The sequence below is a fragment of the Clinocottus analis genome, unplaced genomic scaffold (genome assembly GCF_023055335.1).
Source record: "Clinocottus analis isolate CAN_PGR_092001 unplaced genomic scaffold, fCliAna1.0.p SCAF_1, whole genome shotgun sequence".
Taxonomy (NCBI): domain Eukaryota; kingdom Metazoa; phylum Chordata; class Actinopteri; order Perciformes; family Cottidae; genus Clinocottus; species Clinocottus analis.
The window spans coordinates 22,222,827-22,237,870 of NW_027175820.1; the positions used below are offsets into that span (position 1 = coordinate 22,222,827).

The window sequence follows — 15,044 nt, forward strand, 5'->3', positions numbered from 1 at the left end:
ATCCTGCCACAACCAGCTGCCAGAGCCATTTTGTGTTGGAGTGTTTGGAGAGCGTTGGGGGTGGGGGGGCGGGCTGTTGAAGGCGTTTTAGAAAAGGCCTGTGTTCTTTTAATTTGACAGAAAGCTGAGCTCGAGAACTTATACTCAACGACATTTGCAGTTGGATCCCGCCTTGACCCGGCGCTCATGTTTTAGGGCCATAAAGTGAAGGAAGAGACGTGTGGCCAAGTGTCAGCAGGTTCCTGTAAATATATATCGCCTTATGCACTCGCCGCTTTATGCCAGAGAAAAATGAGCTCTGAACTGTGACTTGTGTGTAGGAGGGGGAAAGATTGTCAGCCGCGGACAGCTATACCATTGAAAAAGAGGAAATGAGGGTGAGGGTGAAGGAGAGAGGGAAAACGGGGTGAGCAAGAGAGGTTTCCTGAGCTAATAAAATGCTCGGAGGGACGGAAGCTGCCAGCCAGCATTCCTGTGCCATTAGATAAGTTAGCTCGCTGCAGCCTCCAGTTTCTCTGCAGTGCTGAAGTGGCAAGCGGAGGTCACCACCGGGGGAGTGAGGAGGGGGATGGTGGGGGAGGCAATGGGCAATAAATTCAGACTGTTTTTGTGCACGGTCGTTGCGCCTAATCCTCTGAAGCTGTTTGGTTGGTAATTTAGTTTTGAAATTTGCGTGCAAAAGCTGTAAATTACCATTCATCTGCTTCTACACTGCTGCCCCACTCTGTGCTCTGATTTTATTGTTTGCCATTAACATCAATTGTATTTACTGCCGTCAGAGGTGTAAAAACAAAAAGTGCAGGGTTTTTACGTATTTGATTTTGTACTAATGTGCACAATTGTGACATTTGAATGAGAAGCTGATGAAAAGTATTAGGTTTCTTAAGGAGAAATACATAGAGATACATAGAGAGTCGTGTGATCTCTTGGAACCAATTTTAGATTTTAAATGCGAGGTCAGGCATGTCACTCGAGCGCAGGTCGGATAGTGTAGCTCACGCCGACCGCTACCAAATTCACACTAGCCAAACGGCAACACAGAAGCGTCTAAGTGTGACAGATTGCAGCAATACCGGGGAAGTCAAGGAGCTTCTCTTGCACACTCAGTTACAGTCTGTCAAACTGAACCATTCACGTTGAATTGGTTTAACCCAGGAGCTTGTTTGTTTTTTCCAAAAGCCGTAGTAGTCGATTCATATTCTCCCCAAGGTAGTAAAATTGGGAGCTGCAAAATGAGATAGAGGACTGCAAAAAATAAAATATTTGCCTCCAAATAATTCTTCTTCAGGGAAATCTCCTGCACCGTGAGACGGCTTATTTAAATGGAAAGGGTGTTGAGCGAATATTCCCTGGTAACCTCGGTGTGATCATTCTTAGTGAGACCTTCCACCAGTATCTTATCCAGGTTATAAAGGACTGACTGCAGTCGAGTCTGTTCAAAGTCATTTAGAAGATATCAGTCAGTCTTGCCCCTGCGGCTTTACTGTGTGAAGAAGATTAAAAAGGGATCTTTGACTTGTCTAACTGTCTTGCATGTGACACCCTTTAGCAAAGATCAACTTGTCGATGCAGCAGCCACAATGCACTTTTTACTCGCTGTGAAACATTCTTTTTTTGTGTTCATGTTTTTTCTTCTTCATATTGTCATCGTTAACACAAATTAATGCCCTCTTTGTTTCCTCGTCTCATAGGCATGCTGGTGGTCAATGTTACTTGGAGAAACAAGACATATGTGGGCACCCTGTTGGACTGCACACGGCATGACTGGGCCCCCCCCAGGTAAAGAGCATTCTCCCGTTTGGTTCTTATTTCGACTGAAGAAAGCAGGGGAGAGATGGCAATATTTATTTTTTACGTTTCATCTAATCTGCACTTGTTCTATTAATGGTGCGTCGCCTGTGAGAGGTGTTGTTTGAGCTAAAGCTACACTCACCGGTTTTGCGAGGTCTTTGCACTTTACAAAGAATTTACTGTCACACATGGTAGTTGTAAATGTCAAGGTAGAGGAAGGAAAAAAAAGTCAGTTTCTCCATGAATCATTGATGCAGTCTCTCCATCCAAGCTGCACTTGGTCTCTTAACCTTTTCATATTCTGTGTGATATGAATCTGCTGTAGTACCATCAGCTCAAGGATATACAGCCTAATGCACAAACTTGCTTGTGTGCAGCTGGACCTTTCAAGTACATGTTAGCCTCTATCTGGAGTGTGGGGAAACGGGAGTCATTGGCAATCGGCTCGTGTCCCAGGAGGAAGTAGTGGAAATAGAAAGCTACTCTAACAAGCCAGATTGCAGAATCCAATTATTGGACTAATGGCTTTTTCTCAACACTGTATAACATTCTCTATCACCAAGGCTGTGATTTCTTAGATCAGTGTTATGTGGGCAGTAGCTTAAGGTGTTTGTAATTTCTGGGTATTTGCCTTTGTTATGCAAAATACACAGGTTGTGTGAAATACATTGCCAAAGCACTTGCTTTGATTTAGGGCAGCTGCACTGAATCTAAATGTAAATATAAATCTATATTTGAAATGCATGGTTAAGTGCAATAGAAAAAAATAAGAAAAAAATCTAGATTAAAGCATGGCTAATGGAAAACAAGGAGAGTCTGCATCACACTAATGTATCACAGTATATCACAATAATGTTCTGTAAGTGAGGTTTGCATAGTAAGTGAGGTTTGCTAGGCTGTATTTGGACCAAGATAGTCTTACAGTTTGCAGTACGACTACATTAGGGACACACCATGAATAATTCAGAAAGCTTTCAGCAGACTGAATATAAACTTGGGCTTGTAATGAGTCTAAATTCCTCTACCACTGCCAAACTATGGATGTCTTTACATCCCCTGCTGGGGTTGGAATTGTTTGGAGAGACTTGTAGAGAAAGCTGTGAGTCATACCAGCCCGGTGTCTCTCTTTGACACAGATTCCTAACCTTCACTGCTGTGCAGAAAGATAATTACTGTTATGAAAAGATAAGGCCACACTGCTATTCTAAGTATTTGAGTGGCTCGTAGCTTTGATTACAAAGCAGCTAGAATGTTGACTGCCGTCTTTTCAAATTATGTTTACATGACTTGAGTTGTCATGTGGCTTTGTTCAAAGTGCTTACTCACTTACAGCGCACACAATATCCGATTGGTATGTTATGAGAAGACAGGGACAGAACAATGGCACACAAATTTTGCAATCATTGCCATTGTTTATTATGGGTTCTGGATTCAGAAAAACTTAAACCCCAGAGTATTGTCATCATTGGTATTACTAATATGATTTATTTTCTTAATTTCTGAAGAGGCGATGTGTAATTCTAGCATGTCATTTGACATACCAGTGCAGTAAATAATGGGAGACTCCCAGTCAACATATAACAAACTTTAGAAAGGTCAAACAGAGAAGTAGTGTCTTGAACAGTGATGTGTATTCAACAAATGATCACTTGTCAGATCTTGATTACACACAGACATACTCAACATTACAAATTAACAATTGGTTGCACCATAGACAATGTGGGTGTTTGATCTTTAAAAGAGTTAAATAAATTCAAGATAATTTCCACAGATTTATTGTCATAAATAAACAATTATGTTAACAGCGATTTTAATGTTGTAAAATATTTTTTTTAAATGGCATTTTATTATTCAGTCCCCACAGCAATGTTAATTAAAGCTGTTTTTTTTTCATTGTAGTCTTTAACAGTCTAAACTAAAGTGCTGAGTTTTATGGAAATCTTAAATGTGATTATTTTTTTGCCACTACTGCAGATTTTGTGAATCCCCAACAAGCGATCTCGAGATGAGGAATGGCCGTGGTCGAGGTAAGCGGATGAGACCGAATAGCAACACCCCTATCAATGAGAACAGCAACTCATCAGACAACAAGGGCACCACCAACAACAAAACGCGTGCTGCCTCGAACAGCAAGGGCCGGAGGGGGAGCCAGACGCCATCCGAGCGCCGCACTCCACCCAACAGCAACACTGAGGACATCAAGGCCAGTCCCTCCTCGGCTGGAAAACGTAAGACCAAACCAGCCTCGGATATGGAACCCAATTCCAGCTCAGAGGACACCAAAGGCAACAAACGTATGCGGACAAACTCCAACAGTGGTGTGGGACCAACAAGTCTCTCTATTCCTTCAATTAAGACCGAGCCACTTCCACCTCCCCTCGATCGCAGCTGCCCCTCTCCAGTTCTTATTGACTGCCCGCACCCTAACTGCAACAAGAAGTACAAGCACATCAATGGTCTCAAGTACCACCAAGCCCGTGCCCACAATGATGATGACATAAAGTTGGAAATTGATGGAGACATTGAATATGGAGAGGACTCAACAATCCACCCTGAACCAGGGAACTGTAATGGAGCATCTATCTCTCAGAAAGGATGTTTGTCTCCGGCACGTTCAGTTACTCCAAAAGGCAGGAACTTTGATGCTCAGAGTCCTTCCCCATCTCCTAGCAAGTTTGGTTCAAAGCAGAGTAAAAAGAAACTTGCTGAGACAGATCCAGAAATGGGAGGTACCCCAATGGATGGGTGTGAGGATGGGCCATGCCTCACTGATGAGACCAGTAACGATGGTATAGATGATAAGAGGGGATCAGACAAGTCGAAAAAGGCTGGCACAAAGGCTGAGAAAATGGCTCAGAAAAACATGAAGTCGCCACGGCCAGTTGGCCCCGGCTCGACAGCATCCCAGCAGATGTACCCTTTTCCTCCAGGAAACCCAAATTCTTCTCCGGGGCTTACCCCAATGATACAAGGGATTCCCAAGAGTCCCCAAATGAAGGGAACACAGCCTAAACCCCCCGCCATTGGAGAACCTTCCTCAAGTAGCTCCAAAGACAAGAAGAAGAAAGACAAGAAGAAAAAAGATGGGGGGAAGGAGGCTGACAGCCCCAAGCCGGCAGGAAAAGGAGGGAAGCTAGAGGAAGGGAAGCTTCCATATCCTGAAGTATCCGATCAAGGAAATAAGGGAGAAGGACTCCTCAATGGCTCCTCAGATCCTCACCAGAGTCGCTTGGCCAGTATCAAGGCTGAGGCTGACAAAATTTACAGCTTTTCTGACAATGCCCCTAGCCCATCCATTGGTGCCTCCAGTCGGATAGATGGCAGTGGGATGCCACAGCCTCTCACGCCACTTCACGCAGCGAACCAGAATGGTGCAGACAACTCGTCAGTCAAAACCAATAGCCCAGCATATTCAGACATTTCAGATGCTGGTGAGGATGGTGAAGGAAGACCTGATGGTGCCAAAGTCAGGACAGAGGACCAAGCAGTCAGGGAAAGTGTCAAAAAAGCGCTCTTTCCAAACCCGGCACCCAACAAAGAATCCCCATACTATCCCAGCTATGACACTTATTACTCACCCAATTACGTAAACCCCAGTCCTGGTGGGCCCACTCCAGGCACGCCAGTGGTTGAAGGTCCGATTAAGATCAAAAGGGAAGAGGACCAGGACCAAGGTGAGGAGAAAGTCAAAGTTGAGGTTCATGAAGACCGCAAACCTGACACCATTGCTCTTGGACAGCAGCAACAGCAGCAGCAACAACAACAACAACAGCAACAACAGCAGCAGCAGCAACAGCAGCAACAACAACAGCAACAGCAGCAACAACAACAGCAACAGCAGCAACAACAACAACAGCAGCAGCAACAACAGCAACAACAACAACAGCAGCAGCAACAACAGCAGCAACCCTCAGTCATCCAACAGCGATCCAACATGTACATGCAACCTCTTTACTACAACCAGTATGCTTATGTCCCTCCATATGCATACCATCCCGATCAAGCCTACCATAACCACTTGATAAACACCAACCCAGCCTACCGGCAACAGTATGAAGAACGGCAGCGACAGATGGCGGAGCAGCATCGTGCTGAGAAAAAGTCAGACGTAGCTTTAAAAGAACGAGAAGCCTCCATGAAGGAGGAGTGGAAACAAAAGAGCCTAATGCCGCCAAGCCTCTCCAAAGCGCCAAGTCAGTCGGACCTTGGAAAGACATCGCAGCCCCCAAGTAAATCCAGGGACTCGCCCTCTGAGCCTTCCTCCAAATCCCTAGGAAGCATAAAGGTGGACGACCCAAAGTCCCAACAAGCTGAGGGGCTAAAGATGAAGCTGACGGAAGGGAGCCACCATGGAAAGGATGACCCCAAGCAAGCACTGGAGTCCAGAGGTCAGGCAGGGATGGAGCAAGCCATGTGGTACAGACAGGTAAACACCAGTCTAGTATAACAGTCTCAGAATATATGATTGTGAACCTGTTGTTGTGTGAGAATGTTTTAGAATTATTTCAATATGTAGATGCTGTTTTGTGCTGACTTAGACCTTCTTTACCACGTTCAGCAGTACCCCGACAGCCAGAAGCCCCAAGCAGAAGACGAACACCAGCAACAACAACCTCGATGGAAGGACGAAAGGGACAGAGAGCGGGAACGCGATCGTAAATTAAAAGACGACAGGCCCAGGCCCAAGGACAGTCAAAGTGGGCTCAAGGAGGACGGCAAAGAGGGAAGTGATCCCAGAATCACTTCTGAGGACCACCGGGTCATGAGCAAAGACTCTCGTTCTAATCCCCACATGCAGTTCTCATCACCACTTGCACAGCACCAAGGCTACATGCCCTATATGCATGGTTACCCCTATGGACAAGGCTATGACCCCAACCACCCTGGATACAGGGGCATGCCCTCCGTCATGATGCAGAATTACCCAGGTATGGCATTAGATTACAATATATGTATATATGACGGGGTTTAATACACTCCTCGTAAGAAATCATACGCAGTATGAAATATTGTCATCTTTCATCCTTTTTGTATTGGTTTGAGCTGGTGACATTAGCAAGCTAGCATTTTTAATGTTCTTTTGGCTAATGAGTCATTTCATTTGGTACAAGTCATCGGTGGTTTCGTGGTCAAATACATGTCGGACTAACATGAGCTTTGATTTGGAACGGTAATAAAGCTGTTGACCTAATCTACATTAAAAGTAATATGAAGGAAAGGCAACATAGGCAACATAGTCAACATAGCGTAAAGATTTAAATGTTTCTCGTTTTGCATGCATTGCTTTTTGAACACAGAAGTCTCTAATGATTTGTCGTTGCAGACTTGGATTGTCTATCATATCTGTATGTGCTTGTCTAAGCAGGATCTCTGGTTTTTTTTCTTCTTTTTTGCTTATTTCATACAGAACTGACTGGATTTTCCGCGTAAAAAGCAGATTTAATTTGCAGCAATCGTTGTGTTGTTTTACTAAATTACAGTTATGTTTGGAAAATGGTAAAGCAGCATGAAATAATTGATGATGATGATAATTTGGTGGAGCTTGATGGGGACAAAACACAGCATGGGAGTAATCTGCAAGGAAGTAAGATAGGTCAAGTCAATCAAGGATTGATTTCGTGGTTCTGTGTAGTTCTGAACAGGATTATTACATATGGAAAATGACATGTACTTGAAAAATGCAGGCATCGTTCCATTGTTAAGTTTTGTTACAGAAATATTGAGGGGCTTGGCAAAAGCTTCCTGAGCTTCATAGCTCAAAGAATATAGTACACATGTATTTACCACCAGACTCGGTATGGCAGGCATCATTTTGATAGTTTGCATAGAGGAAAATGCTTCTCCACTTTCCCCTCTTAAATTAAATGGAAATGCCAAATTCTGCAGTTGCCGTTTACCGTTTTCTTTTTCCATGTTCAAGATCAAAATAATTCCATGTAGAGAGAACTTAGCTTTACTTTAGATACTTAGCTTTTTAACGGTCAGTTCCTAGATATTAAGCAGATGTGACGATGCGGCCAGAAGTCAAACTGGACTGGTTGGTGACCTGAAATCAATTCTGTTGACAATTCAGCTTGATTGATGCATTAGCGATTGATCGTGAATTATCAATTGGAACATCAGTATTCCACATAAACCTAATTTTGAGCCATCAATATTCTTCACCCCCCTTAGGTTCGTACCTTCCTGGAGGCTATCCGTTTTCTCCATATGGCACTAAAATAGCCGGCGGTGATGAGGGCGGAGACAAGTCTCGCGCCAGCCCCACCGTCACCAAAACGGCAGCGGACTCCAAAGCCCTGGATATCCTGCATCAGCACGCCAGCCAATACAAGAGCAAATCCCCCACAGTAGGTGACAAGCCACCCCACGAGAGGGAGAGGGAGCAGGACAGGGGAGCTGGGGGAGACAGAGATCGGGAAAGGGAGCGAGAGAGGGAGCGAGAGAGGGACGTGGACCGACCACGCTCCTCGCCCTCGCAGCGCATCATGCCCTCGCACCACCACCTCGGGTACCCCCTGCTCTCAGGGCAATATGACCTGTCCTACGCCACAGGTCAGTCAGTCCTCAGCTGTCCCATCTTGATTCTCTGCATTAAATGTTTTAAACATGCTTAATAAGGCACTATATATGCAAGTAGATTAATGCTGGTTAGGTGAATAAAAAAAAAAAAGAGAACGCCCACAGTCAGAATATTTTCTGTAAGTAGATGCAGACTGTTTTGGCAGATGACCAATCAGTAATCTAAATTCAGAACCTAAATAGGAATTTTCCGACTCGCCATAGGTCTCTCCTCGTCAGCTATTGTTGCCAGCCAACAAGCAGCAACCCCCTCCCTCTACCCACCACCGCGGAGGTGAGAACGGTAAGACCCCACCCCCGCCCCTTAGTTGGAGAGACACGCCGGTTGACGGTGACACAAAAAACACAAGCCGACTGAGACACAAACTCATAGCGGTGTTTGCAAACCCGACAACCGCACGCGGCAGACGCCGTGCTTCACATGCATCGCTAGTTAGAAATATGAAGGTTATGAGAGCTCACAAAAGATTATTGTTCCTTTTTGTCTGGGGTTGATTTGATCTGAAGTGAAAAGAACACCCTGCTCTCTACAACATTTCTGTTGCAGACTCAGAGGCAGCAACCTGCAAAGAAAACAAATCCTGGCCAAACAAAGCCCTGACTACTCTGCTGCAATCTAGTATAATATGCAGTGCAGCATTTAGCCCCTCAGCTCATCCATCCTAAGTAGGTCCTCTGAGGACAAGTGGATCATAGTGTTGATAATAGAGATGTGGAATGAGCCCGCCATGACTCTGGACCAGAGCAGGCTGCGCTGACATCTAGTGGCAGCTCTTTGAAATGACAACTGAGTCCTCTGATGAGTAAATGTGTGGTGGTGATTCAACTTTATCGAGCACTAGTGATACATTTCTTTCTCCAAAATAATCCGAAAGTTGAATCGACACCTCTGAAAACAACCGAGCATTACAACCTTTATGAAAGGGCATTTTATTGGAGGACTATTGTGTTGGAATACATGAAGTTTTAGCGAGGAGTTCCCAAAAAACTACCAACTGAGTGTCGCTGTAGGAGTCTTCCTTGGAAATACCACAGAAATACACTGCATTACAAGTAAAAGTACAGTGGTATTATCAAGAAAATTTCCTTTAAGAATCACAAGTAAAAGTATAAAAAGAAACGTCCCCTTCCAAAGCGCTCCGTTATGTATATACTATATTATTGTGTTACTATTGGGTACGCATTAATGTGTAAAAAGTGTTTTCATGTTGTGGTTGATCAGAGACAATAAAAAAAGGACAGTTGAACATAGTTACTTTATAGATTAAGACTTTACTTACAAAAGCTAAGTAAACATAGTTCCTAAATTAAGTAGAAGTATTAAGTGGCATAAAATGATCCGTACAAATACCTCAGAATTGTATTTAAGTACAGCACTGCCTGCCTTTTTCTATACACACAAATATATGACGCTTTGTGGTTTTTATTTCTGTGTTTTCTGTCAATAATTACGTGACCTGGTAGTAAATAAGTGTTCTTTGTGTGTTTCACAGGGAAACCTGACCGTCACACCTCAACCCTGCAAAGATTCATGTGACTGGCTCACATGAGAAGCGAATCTCCCGGGTGTTACCTTTTAGACATCAGTTGAATGGTGTTTCTATCTATATTTTTAGTCCTTCTGCCCCGAGGCGAGGCAGATTGTCTTTTTTTTTTTTTGTTCCTACCCTCGTAAATGAGCCCAAATTTTCCAAACCTTGGATTATAACAGGACTGCTAATAACCCAGGTTCAAAGCCATCACTCTGCCGCACCACGCAGAGGAATCACCAACCCGCTGATTACCTAGTCTTTGCACTGTCAACAAATACAATGCAAAAAGAGACTATTGGACTGCCAGAACAGCTTTTTGTTGTTGTTGTTTTTAGTTTTTTTCTTTATTTCTTTGACTGCATTGTTTTTGTCACACGCAGAAGGAAATTGGCAGGGGACTTTTGATGAGTTGGGTGGCTGGCGGGAAAAGGGGGGAGTCAAACTAAATAAAAAGACTGAAAAGAAAAAAGCGAATCATATTGAAATGATTTCAACTCTGTCATTGGCTTATTGTATGCCGTGAAACAACAGTATATCCTTAACTTGACAAATGTTTGGCTATATTTCGGGAGAGGGGGAGGAGAGGGAATATGGCGACCGCTGCTTTCTTCAGAGACTTGAGAGCCTGAGACTGAAGTTTTTCATTTTCCATCATCATTGTCAATTCCCATCCTCTTTGAACCCTCAGTTCTTGTTTCAGGGATGATGTCGTCGTGTTTTTTGCGAAGGGGACCGCACACACCTCAATGGAGAATAAACACTATTCATGTTTTCTTTTCTCGGTAACACTTCACCCCTCCTCTCTTATCATTGTGCTCATCCTTGAATGTGTCTGATGCTGGTATGAGTCCTGTTTCCCCCCCCCGACACCTCACATTGAAAGGGTCACATCCGACGTTGCACTCGAAACGGTGAAGCCACATCAGCAAGCGACAAATTCCCGGGGCGAAGTCTTCTCCGCATTCGCCCGCTTGTTGGCTTTTGTTTGAGTTTTTACTGAGTGGTTGTGCTTCATTCGGCTCGTCTCTTTCAGTTGTTTTCTGTAAACAGTGACATTTCATTCAACTCGTGTATTTCTTCTGCTGTAATATAGACTTTTAGCCTACTTTTCTGAGCATAAATGTTTATATTTATCCCGGCACGCAACTGTTTCAAAGCTGTCGCTGTTAAATAGCTTCTCGGCCTTCACAGTGTTTCACAATATGTGCTCGGATCGATGTTTCACAGACGTCTGGTCGTGCTTTGCTTGTCTTGCTGCACTTTTTTTCTTTTCTTTTTGTTGTATTTTTTTGGTTTCGACATCACATCACAAGGTTGTTCCACACCTCACAATCTTCCTATTTTTTTTTTCAGTAACAAATATCAAAAGGGCGAAGATGTCTCTCGGCGCTTCGCTTGCTCATGTGGCTTCACCATAACGCACATTCACCTCAACGGCTAGCGTGGCTTTCTTAACAAGCGGCTAGCTTTGGATCAACTGGGCAAACGTCTGTCTCTGTTCAGTTGCTGCCTGTGCTGTTAGATCGACATTCTGGCACATGAAAGCGTGCGTGAAATGACCCCAATGTTGAATGAAAATGAAATGTCACACCAACCAATGCGATGCAGACTATGAACTTAAAGGACAAGTGTGTAGGATTTAGCAGGCGTCTCGTGGTGAGGTCGCCGACTGAGTAACCCCTCCCTCTCCAAAGCGTGCGGACAAACCTACGGTGGCCTTGAAGTGCATTCGCGCCACCAAATTCAAGCTACCACCGAGTAAAAAAAACTGGAAAGGCCCTTTCTAGTGGCAGTGTTTGGTTTGTAAACTCTGGGCTCCTAGAAACATGGCTCTCTAATGTAGAAGGGCTCTTTCTAGGCTAACAAAAACACAGTGACTCTCTTAGTTTCAGGTGTTTTTACACTCATGAAAACATGCTAATGAGTATTACATAGTATTACTGCGAAGATCGCCCAAAATCATATGCACTGGTCCTTTTAAATATGAAGAAGGGTGAGCCAGTGGGAAAGCTGTTCAGGCAAGTGAAAGGTGACCTTGATCCCACACACATGACAGAAGTAAAGGGGCTCAAAGTTCAGAGGAGAAGAAGCACGTTGCTCCAACCTATCGGGGGGTGAAAGCGACAGTCAACATGGTTTGTTCTACCAGAGGACCCTCTTGGCTTTGAGTTAGTCCTCTTGTCTCGCGGGGGTTGTAAGTGTAATTCTATCCAGATCCCATTTGCATTGATTTGAGAGGGCTTCTGTTCATGGGTGTGAAGAACATTTTCTTCTCTTGAGCCGGATGTGCTGCCGTGGTGTGAACGACAGAGCGGCTCGGCACAGGGACTCGTTAAAGGTTTTTTTACGCCGCGCTGTGGCGGGTTGTGAACGGTCGCCACGCTCCTCTGACGTGTCGTGTCGAGAGTAGAATATTGACCGTGTTGTCGTTAAATTAAATTTTTATTGTTTTGTTTTTTTTCTCACACTTGTAATGTTCCCATTGTTGTAGTTTTTTTGCGGGGCGGGTGTTCTCATTAAATACTGTTTGTGATCAAGTCCATAAGCCACCAAGTTCGCCTAATGTTCAACACCCTCTGGAGTTGGACGTTAGCTGTTTGTTGATTGTGAAGCTGCAGCAGTTCATTTTCGAGGTTCTCGGACATTCCCAGTAAATAAGTTGCAGTTTCACGTCCCCTGGAAGTTTGCAAGGTGGTTTATCTTTTTGACTTTTTTGCGCATTTTACAGAAGAATGGCTGACATGAAAAAGCTGAATGTGGTGGTGTTTGACTTGTACTTAATCTGTAAGGGTGATCTAGGCAGCTGTGATGTTGTCATTAAAGTCGGTGGGTTTTAGTACCAGCAGACTGCATACAGTACATATAGTTTTATCAGACAATGGTTGTGACAAGTGCATTTGTTCTCTCTCTCTGACTGGGAGTAGTAATGTTATCTCGGTAGTAAGCGAAGCCCAGTGAAAATCATATATACTGAAGTGTATGAAAAGCCAGAAAAAGTAATGTTTGCTATCAACATATTGGAAAGTGCTTGGCTCTTGTATTTTGCAGGACTGTATTTGTTTCATGGTGAAGAGTATATTTATTGGCCAGCAGTTGTCTCAATTGGTGCCTAGTTGAACATTCTTCTGTGAAAACACAGAGACACTTGCTCGTTTGTCCTTTTTTTTTTCCTCCCCCCAACCCACCTACTGTCTCACCCCACCCTCCCCTCACCACCACCCCAAAAAAGTACCCGTTCTGGTGCTTGCAAGGATGTTTACAATGTCTTAATTTTCTTTCTGTGTGAGCTATTCAGAACTCTTCACCCTCTCCTCCTTTCTCCCTCCCTTCAGGAGTTTGTGTAAAGTGTACATTGCCATGGTTCTTTTTTATACAATACTCTGTAACTTGCCTTTGTAAATTTGGGCTGGAAAAAAATAAATCTTTTTATGAGACAATCTGTCCTGGGAACTGCTCAATGGCTTCTGCTCTGAGGGTGCTGTGGGATTAAGGTCGCAAATCGCTTAAATTATCCTCATTTGTTCAAAAGTGATACTTGTACGCGTGAAAGTCGAGAAAACAAAGTTAACATGGAACAATTTCACTTTAGAGACTATTTTATTTTAAATTGAAATCAAAGGGTTTTAATAAAGAATACATAGTTTGCAACACAGCTTGATCTCTGAGTGAGTCGTTGACATTAAATTTAAGTTTCCAACATTGCGAATTCATTAATATTCATTTCCTTCGAGAAGTTTAATATGAAGATGCTAGAAATGAGAAAAAGGGATGTGCACTGTTGCATTTGGCCACAGGAGAGCAGTGTCTCTAAAGACGCCACACAGTCAATCTCAGCTGTGTCGAATGTCAGATTGAGTCTGTTTTATGGAATTTTACTGCCGACTAAACGGATACCTCTGGGTTTGATTCCACATACACGCCATTTATTTCAATAAGCAAGCTGTTCAGGCCACGCCTTCCTGCACCGATGTGACACAGTCAAGTGTTTGTGCGGTTTCAGTTCAAGGACGTCGTCTTGAAGCCAAAGAAAGTGACACTTCTGCTGTATCGATCTTGTAAAGGTGGAAGGTACGAGACTGGGAGCGGTTCGATTGTCTCTCGACGGCTCTCAACATGGCGGCTGCTAACAGCGCCGCACGTCCTGACGGAGCTAACGACGTTGACCTGAGGAGGGGAACGGGAGAATTGGATCTACTCTTTATCAGCTGCAACCGCCGCAGGAGAGCAGTGCAGAGTCTTGACCGTTAGCTACCCAGTGAGCCACGCTAACATGCGCTAACATGCGCTAACACACACTGAAAGCAGCGCGTAGCGGCGATAACGTTCGAGTAAGTTAATTCTCTGCTCAGGTCGACATTTTCTCTCGACATTAAACATTGTCTGGTGATTTATTAATGCTCTGAATGTTGACTACAGCTCCCTTAAAGCATTAAATGTGTTTTTCTTATTGTTAACGCGTCTGTTTTTACAGTCATCTGCTGAAGGAGGAAAGTGTCTCCGCGTGTTTCTCACCAAAACTCGTGGTTTGTATCTTCGAGCGGAGTCTGTTTTGATTCCTCATTAAATGTTTTTAATTCTGCATAGTTTTGACGTCCATGTTCTCCGGCTTGCAGTCGGCTTCATCTCCTCTGCTGGTGCATTGCAGCATATTACCGCCATAAGTTGATGAGTGAAATAGCAAACAATACACACAAAAGCACAACTGGAGGTCAAAAAGCACCACAGGGAACCATTAAGTCCTGGTTCAGCACGTGTTTACCAGCAGGGTTTTGTGCCAGTTGTCGTTCATATTAGAGAGAAGCAATTGATGTGGTTTTAAGAGTGTGTCAGTAGTTTGTGGATTATATATTTTTTTTATGAAAAAATGTTTTATGAGTGTCAAAAAACCCTTCAGAGTATTTCTCTATGGGATCTTTTAGTCAATAATCATGCAGAAATGCTGCAACTCTGCTGGCACTAGTGTGTCAAAAAATGTTAAGCTAAATATTTTTGAGGTTTTGACTGCTGATTAAATGTCAAATTAAGACATTTCCCCAAGATTTTGTGGCAATTTAAAGACTGAACAAAATAAATAAACTGCTCATTAGTTGCAACAACCCGAGCAGTGCCGCTGTCAAATGGTTCCACTCTCTTCAGTCC

At 43.7% G+C, this 15,044-nt stretch overlaps 1 protein-coding gene across 3 annotated transcripts in view; it reads left to right on the forward strand.

Annotated features, from left to right (window-relative positions):
* The window catches only part of znf609b (zinc finger protein 609b), a 70,781-nt gene extending 57,439 nt beyond the window's left edge, over positions 1-13,342 (forward strand). The window contains exons 4-9 of one of the 3 annotated variants that reach the window (XM_068571264.1): positions 1,692-1,779; positions 3,766-6,217; positions 6,350-6,719; positions 7,966-8,346; positions 8,578-8,656; positions 9,867-13,342. In XM_068571264.1, coding sequence (XP_068427365.1) covers positions 1,692-1,779; positions 3,766-6,217; positions 6,350-6,719; positions 7,966-8,346; positions 8,578-8,651 — 3,365 coding nt within the window. In that variant the 3' untranslated portion in view covers positions 8,652-8,656; positions 9,867-13,342. The remainder of the gene's footprint in view (positions 1-1,691; positions 1,780-3,765; positions 6,218-6,349; positions 6,720-7,965; positions 8,347-8,577; positions 8,657-9,866) is intronic. The other 2 variants (XM_068571272.1, XM_068571281.1) reach the window with 2 other exon arrangements.
* The last annotated feature ends 1,702 nt before the right edge of the window (positions 13,343-15,044 follow it).